We start from the raw sequence: 9,383 nt of genomic DNA, 5'->3' as shown, positions 1-9,383 counted from the left end.
GTGAGGTGAAGTGTCTAGCTGCGTGGACACTGTGTGCCTTGTTTTTGCCTTGTTTTTGCCTTGTTTTGTGATTTGTTTTGTTTCGGGTTTGATGCCGCTAGTTAAGGTACTTAGCTTTGTGCTTAGTCTCTGGGCCTAGTTTGGTGCCTAGGAGACCAGGTCTTGAGTTACTGTGAGTACTGTTTGTATTTTCATTTGTTTGTTACATTGTGTGGGCACATGTGTTGGGGTTGCTATAGAGCCCTGTGTAAATAAACATACTTTTGTACGCAAAACCACCATCTCCTGCTCATTCTTCCCCATCTTCACCACCAAGTCCAGTCGCCCACATCCCAAAATGTCGGGTAACCGTTAGTCGTTCACAGAAGAGTGTCATGAATCCTCGTGAGTTAAAGATGACAGAATTATCTTTTTTTATACGTTTCAAAACAGTAATGTTCGAATGGAACACAACACGAGGGTCAACAAGTTCAGATGACACATAAAGTCCTCAACCTGGTTCTGTCGAAACTTTTTTATTCATGTCATCGGTTGATGAACTGGCTCTTGTCAAAACTGATTTATTCATGTCATTGGTTGTAAGTTACTTCCTTGAAAACTGAGTTTACCGAAACAGAAAAGTCCTCAAACTGGTTCTGTCGAAACTGCAGATACAGACCTGTACATGGGTCCTCAGAAGCCAACCAAATAACAGTGAATTGCCCAATAAGGTCACGTGGAATATGACACATAATAATTCTGATTGAACAAGGATAAATAGAGGGGAACTGTCAAGAGATTTTCAGTTTAAAGCCATCATCCATCACAAACTCAGAGCTTTGATCATGGAGGAGATGAATGAGCAAAAGTTTATGTCGTTCTTCAAGGGCTGCATCCCTTCTAGTTTCAGCCAAGATACCCATCAACAGGCCCAAAAAATCCTGACCTTGTTTGCAAAGGTCCGGGAGAACCTGTGCCAGGAGCTCCAGAAAATAGAGCACAGCGCCAAGTTCAAACTGGAACCCTGGAAGCGTGCGGAAGGTATCTGTGGAGTTAGAAAGAACCATTTCTATACTCATGGGGCAGGAGTTATTGTACATATTCTACATTCTATTGTATCACAGTCACCTTACTTATGATAGATGAGCTTTTTGCTTATTAGAACTGTGCCTTTCTTAAATGTATTTCTTCTATGTATTTTTCTTATCTTGAAAAGTAAATGTTAATGTCTACAAATGAGGAACTCAAAAGAAAGGAACTTCAGTATTAAGTTTTAAGGTGAAATATGCACAGTAGCAGAATGTGAAGATATATTGTGTTTGTCCAGGTGGTGGAGGGGTAACGGCAGTAATGACCGAGGGGGCCGTGTTCTCGAAGACAATCGTGGACGTTTCCGTAATAACTGGGAAGCTCCCTATGGCTGCGGTCAAGCACCTGCATGAGGCAGCCAAGATTACCACCAGCTTGGATGAAAGTAGGAGTTGCTTCTTCAGCCACGTTATTCCCTCTCTATGATGTTAACATTTCAAAGCATTTCAAGGCTGCTGTGGAGGTTTAAAAAAAAAAAAAAACCCTGGTATTCAAAGTTTTATTTATTAGTTTTCATTCTTGACAACAACCTTACTTACATTTTGTATTTAAATCTCCAGCTTTCACAGAAGACGACAATTTCCTGGGTATCTCCTTTAGCTGTATAGTTCATGCCAATAACCCCCACATTCCGACAGGCCACTTCAACCTGCGTATCGTGGTAATGAAACCCAGAAAAGGTGAGTAGCCCCATTAGCGCTGAATGCATGAGTTGGACAAATCTGTCATCGTCAAATTCAAGATCAATAAAACTAAGTCCCACCAATGTGGTCCACTATGTGTTGTTCAGGCCATGAGGTGGGCTGGTATGGAGGTGTGATGGACATCAACCCCTCCTATCTGGTGCGAGAGGATGCAACCCATTTCCACAAGACTCTGAGAGATATGTGTAATAAACACAATCCCAGCCACTACACAAACTTCAAGAAGTGGTAAGGAAGTCACAAATATTTCTCAATTAAATGTATTATGACTTGTGGTGCTTTCAGGATGCCCCTTACCACTGGGATAAAGCTTCACTGAGAGATGATTCTCAGGTGTGATAGGACTTTTACTGTGACAGGTGTGACGAGTACTTCTTCAACCCACACCGAGGAGAAACTCGTGGGCTAGGCGGAATCTTCTTTGATAACCTGCCATCTAAGGAGAAGAAAAACTATGCTTTCCTGGTATCCTGCGCGGAATCCTTCGTCCCAGCCTACCTTCCGATCCTGAAGAAACACATGCATGATACCTCTACTGTCCAGGAGAAGGCGTGGAAACAGATTCGAAATGCCAGGTTGGACAATGGACAGTTTCCCTCTTCAGTACCTATTGCTGCTGTTCTTGTGGTCATTTTCAAGAACTACATTAATGTTGATTGAGGTTAATCTATTTGTTTGCCTATTTATAAATATATAATAAATATATTAATTTACATTTAACATCTCACTCAGAATTTCTGTGTTAGAATGATGAATGCAATCTAAATGACTGTGGTTTGTTTCAGTTTCTCTGCTGGGACACATCTTAACTCCAGTTCTCTTTCAGGTACATCGAGTTCAACCTGATGCATGATCAAGGCATGAAGTTTGGCTTCCAGCTCCCAGGATTCCGGAAGGAGACTCTTTTTGCCACGCTGCCCCCTACAGCCTCGTGAGTACAGTGTGGAAAGTGACTCTCACAGAGCAAGACTGACACCTCTAGTCTAGAAGAAATACTTGTGGCAAGTGGTGAGTGAGACTGATTTGTGTGAATTTCAGGTGGGGCTACAAGTCGGACCCTAAGCCAGGCAGCAAAGAGAATGATCTGGTGCGTGTGCTGCGCTGCCCACAGAAGTGGGCCTGAGAACAATGGCATCGATGCTGCCACGGTTACCTTTACCATGCCAACCCCACAATTTAACATTGAAATATTACAGCATCAGATTAACAGGAAACTCCTGCATGGTCAAATGTTTTAGCCACCAGGTCGCAGTAAGTGAAATTGAGACACAAGCTTAGAGATAAAATTCAATACTTCCGAACTTCTGCAAAATGTAAAGGCGTACCATTTCTATCTAGTTTCTGATTAGCAACTCTCTCATTATTATTTGTTATGATTTATCTTATCCATTCTTTCCCTGCTTTATGCTTCTTGGATTGTGTGATTTGTCTTTGTTTATTATTGGGGGGTTTTCTGAAATGTAAGAGCACTTTAAGATGCATTCTTTGGATAAAAAGTGCTAATGGGTAAACCCATTTGTCTCATTAGTTGAAAATTGTTAGAAATAAGTCTGGAAATGTGTCCTCCTATTATCACTCCTATTGTCTTTGGGGTCAATTTTACCCCATTCGATGTATAACGTCTCTAAATAAATGATTGATAATAATAAATAAATTATAATATCGATAATAATACATTTTTGCTTCATATTTAATGCCTTTTCCTAATTTAAAGGGGACAACTGGGTAAACACAAAAATAACATGAAGATGTGTTTTCAATATCCTGTACACATGTTGTGCACATCGGTGTTCTTTGGGGTCAATTTGATTTGTTTTATTTGTATAAAATATATACCAACAGAAATATCAACATTTTACACACATTGGGCCTCATTCTCGAATGCAGTTAAGAACAAGTTAAGATGAAATTTCTTTTTAACTCATCTTACGAAGTGTTCGGGACAGTTCTTGCATTCATGAAAGTTTTCTCATCTGGGATATGTTCTTAAATTAGACCAGAATAAAACGCTAAATAGCAGTCGTAAATCGGCCTGATTGTTCTTAAGGGCTGAATTTGTGAGAAATCCTAGGTGATTGCGTTCACATCAATTCTTTAGATATCCTCGGTTTTAAATAATTATAATAATTATAAATATGACAATATTTCTATCATTAACAATTACGTTTCACATTTATAGTCATGGTTCTACGAGGCATCATAATACCCTCAAATTAATAAAGCACTGCAAATGTAAGTGAACAAATAAATAAGCAATAAGGTCTGTGTTTACTCGACAGGTACTCGCTTTCCACTTTGACATGATTTAGCTCAGTCCGAAGTTGCTTTCGCGTTGCCTGTGGAATCTGTAAATTGTGCACACGTCTCTTCAGTTGCATGCCCTTATAAGGAGCTGGCGGGGCGTTTATGTATTGAAAATTCAGGTGCACGAGAATGCGTTCAATTAAAGATACAGTGCGCAGCTACGGACACTTTGGCGGTTTAAGAACACATTTCCAGGCGTTCATGAATCTGGTTGGTCTTAAGTGAAGTCCGTAAGAATATATTAAAGAAGACCCTTACGAAAATGTTCGAGAATGAGGCCCATTGTTACTATTCTCGTTAGCAGAAATAGATTTTCATTCCTTTTGTTATAGATAACATCAATATGTACTTAGAAATAATATAAATCCATAAATACACCAAATAGATTTCTCTTTCCAATTTTAGGTCAATCAGTGAGATTTTATGGTGATCTGCATATTTCTCCATAGTCGAGTGACAGGTATTGTGGATGTCTAAGGGCTATTTAGGTAGTCAACAAACACACATAAAGTACCTCACACATAAACAATTTTTAATTACAACCATTTTCTGGAGGTTTAAATTGCTAATTTAAATTCATTTAAATTTAAATTGCTAAATCAAATTGACCCCAAGGACAGAAGATGTTAGTACATTTGAAGGTAACAGGAGGGTTAATTTGGTATGAGCAGTACATGAAAATTATGATGGGACTGGTACCAGAGAGTGTGCCAAATTTCACAACTTTCGACCATGCGCTTCAAAAGTAATGTGTGTAAACACTTCTTCAACTTTGACCCATTGGTGGCGCTAGAGGGTTCAAATGGGAAACATGAAACTTGGTGAAATTGATGAGAGGACTGGTCCCAAAGGGTGTGCCAAATTTGGTGACTATTTGATATTCACCAAAAACGTAATATTCATTCATTCAAAATGGCAGCCAAATCAATTCGGCCACATCAATTTGATTGACTGTAACTAACAAACGGTTGCGAAAATCAAAACGCCAGGGGATGACTTTTGTGAGGCTTGGTCTGAAGATGATTTGTGGCAATTTTAAAGAAAATTCGACAAGAATTGAAGGAGGAGTAGCGAAAAAACACTTTTCCTAAACATTCACAATAGCTTGAGAATCTATATAATTGTTAATTATGTCATAGAGTGCGTTAAACTCGTCTTGATCCAGGGAATCCAAAGATACCTCATTTTAGAAAATGCGGCATATTGTTAAAAAGTAACATGTATAAACACATCTTCAACTTTGACCCATTGGTGGTGCTAGAGGGTTTGAGTGGGAGACATGAAACTTGGTGAAATAGATGAGAGGACTGGTCCCAATAAGTGTGCCAAATTTCACAACTTTTGACCATGCGGTTCTAGGGGCTGCCATAGACTCCCATGGAAGAAGAAGAAAAATAGGTAGAAAACCATTAGGTGGCTTCGCAGCTTCGCTGCTTGGCCACCAATAATAAATAGAAAACCAATAGGTGGCTTCGCTGCTTGGCCACCAATAATGAATAGAAAACCATTAGGTGGCTTCGCTGCTTGGCCACCAAAATATTGACAGGTGGTCCCAACTTCCCTTAGATATGCATAATAGAATAGAAACGATAAAAATGCATTTACTCCTGACTCTGACTCTTGTATTTTTTCAATCCCTACCAGCAGTAGTACCACTGCAACAATTTAATACATGGGATAAGTGGATATCAAGAATCATATGGGGGGTAGTAGATCAAGAATTCAATTCAAAACACTGAAACTTTCTAAAGAAAAAGGGGGTAGATAATAACCATGTGGAAACTTCACAGCTAGATATACCGTTAAATTCCATATCACGTAGCAAAATCCTAACCCAGACTTTAAACCAGCGAGGATTGATGGGAGGTTTAAATATTGGCCATAGAATTGGCCTCACTTCTTACTGTTCAATTTCATGAAAGGCAGAAATGGATAGTTTTCAGAACATTTCAAAGTATGGTTTAGAAAAACTTAAGTATTTACAAACCAGGACCTACTTTAATAAGGAGATTAAATCCAAGGAGAAATGTGATGCCAGTTTAATTGACATAAAAATATGGACAACAGAAAACTTGTTTCAAGATTATACTTGAGTATTCAATCCAGTAGAAAGCACTCAACAGATAAGGTTAGATTACAATGGGAGAAAGAACCTGGAATTGTCATTTCAGATGAGGACTGGTCAAATATGTGCTCTGTGCAGTCCACTTCCACCAGCTCGGGTATGTGAAGGGAATTCTTTTAGCGGAATCTGATTAGATACTTTATAACCCCCAAATTAAAATGTGCACAAACAGGTGAAGCATGAAGGGGTCTATGTTGGAGGAAATGTGGAGAACAGCTGGCAGATCATTTCCATTTATTTTGCAGTATAGGGAAAGTTTGTGACCTCACAGAATCATGTAATTGTGTAAATTGACATTTATTTTAATCATTGTACCATCAGTATAAATGCACAAATGACCAACGTTTTGTTCCATGTATGTACTGTATGTATGTATGTCTCATTGTATCTTTGTTAAATAAAGTATATATATAAAATGTGTAACAACTAAGCACCTTGCTGAATGCACTGACATCTAGATTTGTGTACATCAGTGGCGGTCCGTGCATTTCACGACTAGGCCTTCAGCGATGTCCTACACGATGTTAAACTGAGTGAATCCACCTCCTAATACCATCATTATGACGCCATGGCTCTCGAACCTGTATATTTTATACAGAAAGGCAGTATAAGTGAGCATTGCATCACCTTAACATAGTCGAGTACAACAGACTTTATTAATATTTCCGGAGCATTTCAAATCAATACACCCGTATTAACAATACATTAAGAGTAGTAAACTCTAAGTTATATGATCGCTTGGATATTACTGTCACAACTTAAAAATAAAAGGCGATTTTCAGGGATTAGTCTACAAAGTTTTATTAAGTCCACCAAAAGTAGCCTATGTGACTCAATGTGAGGTTTAACAAGTTTAACAAGTAACATCGCATTGTCCCACCTGCAAAGCAGTTTCATTAAACTTCCCATCCTCACGATATCCAGTTTTTCTTGAAAGTTCCGTCTTGAAAATGGCGTTGTAATTGTATCAAAAACTGGAATTATCAAGTTTGTGTAAACTAATTTATTTGAGTTGGTTAATGTAATTATATTTAGTCTTACCAATTGAAACAACTAGAAGAATAAGCATTGAAACCGATGTACGTCGTTTTAGCCAGCTAAACTGAGCACTGAAGCACTGCACCGGTCTGCCTCAGTATCCAATCAAAGGACGTTTACGTGTCACGTTCAACGCGAGGAAAGAACTCTTCCGGGCCTTCTAGAAGGCCCAGTGTCGCCAACTCGAAATCTGATTGGTTGTCACAACTGTCTGTTTCAGTTCATTCAACTTAAATGAACTGAAACAGCAAGTTGTGATAGCCAATCAGATGTACACGGGCCTTCAATGTGAATTCTGAAGGCCTCAGGGAAGATTTCTGTTCTCTGGGAAGATTTCAAGGAGCGTGGCAACACATGATAGCGGAAATATGATTGGATGAAAGCTCTAACATAAATGAACAACGCTGGAAGCATGAAATGAAGATAATGGACTATGGGGAATCATTTAATACATATTTATGAAAAGAAAATATTAAAATTAAATTTATTTTATTACATTTATTTTCTGATGATGTTTAGGCCAGCAGAGAAGGCCTTGAAGGCCCTGACGGACCGCCACTGGTGTACATGTTACTTCTTTACATTTTTGGAGTAAAGGTGTTACTTATTTTCAAATCATTTTCAAGGTATATGACTTGTAACAGTAGAGTGGCTTTCAGTAATTACCAGGCATGAAGCAAACAGATACCTTAGGAAATCTGTGCAAAAAGATAATGCCGATTTAAACTTGCCATGAGCCTCTAAAGTTCAAATAGGTCACTGTGATTTCTTCACTCCATTCAATCTTGTATTGTTTTATTTCACTACAACAACAACAACAAAAAGTGGGACTGATCAGTGCCTGATCTGAGTCACCTACTATCTGAATGCTGACAAAAAGACGTGACCTCAGTTGAAAGATTAGCTTTGGTGGTTTTTATTTTTTTCCAGTTCTTTACAAAATGAAACTTGGGATGAAGAACCAGATTGATGTTGAGCTGGTCCGGGATTCATGCTCTGATTTATCCCATGATCTAAGGAGAGAAAATGAAGAGTGATATTCGATTAAATCAAATCTACACATGTGCGGTTCATATGGCAAACGTAACATTTGTCTTAGTTCATGTCAACAATAAGACAACCAGTCGTAGGAGCAATGACAAACAGTAAAGGAAGTATTTTAGAGTGCTCCAGACAGTGTGTGTGTGTGTCGGTGTATGTTGATGTGCGTGCTTATGTAAATCAATGCACATTTTAGTTTGTGTGTGTGTATGTGTGTGTGTGTGTGTGTGTGTGTGTGTGTGTGTGTGTGTGTGTGTGTGTGTGTGTGTGTGTGTGTGTGCGCTTGTGCATCACTTACTCCCTCCATCCAGCCCAAATAGGCAGACACACGGGTGAAGACAGTAGGCTTCTGGATGGTGTTGCATCCACGTGAGGACACAAAGCTGGTCACACCGTGGACCACGTACCTGCCCCCAACCTGGCAGTTCAGGGGGCCGCCAGAGTCTCCCTACAGTGAATTAACACACATTTATTCTCATAAGGGTTTAAATCTCCTAGATTGAGGTGGTGGGATGACTTTCAGCTGTCAATCATCCCCATGGGCTCCTCCTGAACGTTGTTTATAAAACATCATAAGCAGCGTCTAAGGTTCAGTAAGGAGTTTGTGTGGCCCAACTGGTCGAGCATCGATTAAAAGCATCACGATCATGGGTTCAATTCTCAGGGAGTCACATGACCTATTAAACTGTATATCTGTGTTGCACATTGCTTTAGATAAAAGTGTTTTGTGTGCTAAATGACTACATTTAAATATTTCATGTACACATTATATAAGATACATATTTCATTTAGTGTAAGCGTGGCTGTCCTTGCCTGGCACCCTGACAGAATGGTGGAGTAATTCTTTTGTGCAGTGTTTAGTATGTACATTTAAGCCCAGTGGGTCCTTTTGAGTAGTTTTCAGTATAAGCATTCAAGACTAGTAGTCCTTACATTGCATCCGGAGTCTTTGCCGCCTCCAGCGCACACCATGGTGTTCTTCACTGTGCTACCCCACCAGCTACCGGTGCTGCAGGTAGAATGGCCGACCACAGGCAGGTAGGCCTGCTTCAGCTGAGGGGCCAGGCTGCCACCAGCTACAGAGACCGAGAGAGACAGAGAGA

At 39.5% G+C, this 9,383-nt stretch overlaps 2 protein-coding genes across 2 annotated transcripts in view; one reads left to right on the top strand and one right to left on the bottom strand.

The window, feature by feature from the left end:
- Positions 1-824: 824 nt before the first annotated feature.
- On the top strand, positions 825-2,895 carry LOC308371206 (oxygen-dependent coproporphyrinogen-III oxidase, mitochondrial-like; the record flags this gene model as incomplete). Its single annotated transcript, XM_080846052.1, has 7 exons — positions 825-1,020; positions 1,307-1,453; positions 1,629-1,748; positions 1,859-2,000; positions 2,132-2,347; positions 2,599-2,703; positions 2,811-2,895. The coding sequence occupies 7 exons, from the start codon at positions 825-827 to the stop codon at positions 2,893-2,895; spliced, it is 1,011 nt and encodes a 336-aa protein (XP_080702178.1).
- A 5,345-nt stretch (positions 2,896-8,240) lies between these two features.
- LOC308371205 (elastase-1-like) overlaps positions 8,241-9,383 on the bottom strand; it is a gene marked incomplete at both ends in the record, with an annotated part of 3,046 nt that continues 1,903 nt past the window's right edge. The window contains 3 exons of the mRNA XM_080846051.1: positions 8,241-8,252; positions 8,579-8,728; positions 9,214-9,356. Of these exons, the coding sequence (XP_080702177.1) occupies positions 8,241-8,252; positions 8,579-8,728; positions 9,214-9,356 (305 nt within the window). The remainder of the gene's footprint in view (positions 8,253-8,578; positions 8,729-9,213; positions 9,357-9,383) is intronic.

The sequence above is a fragment of the Sprattus sprattus genome (assembly GCF_963457725.1).
Source record: "Sprattus sprattus genome assembly, chromosome: 10".
Lineage (NCBI taxonomy): Eukaryota > Metazoa > Chordata > Actinopteri > Clupeiformes > Clupeidae > Sprattus > Sprattus sprattus.
The sequence above is the reverse complement of the archived record's forward strand: the minus strand, read 5'-3'. Positions and strand labels throughout refer to the sequence as shown.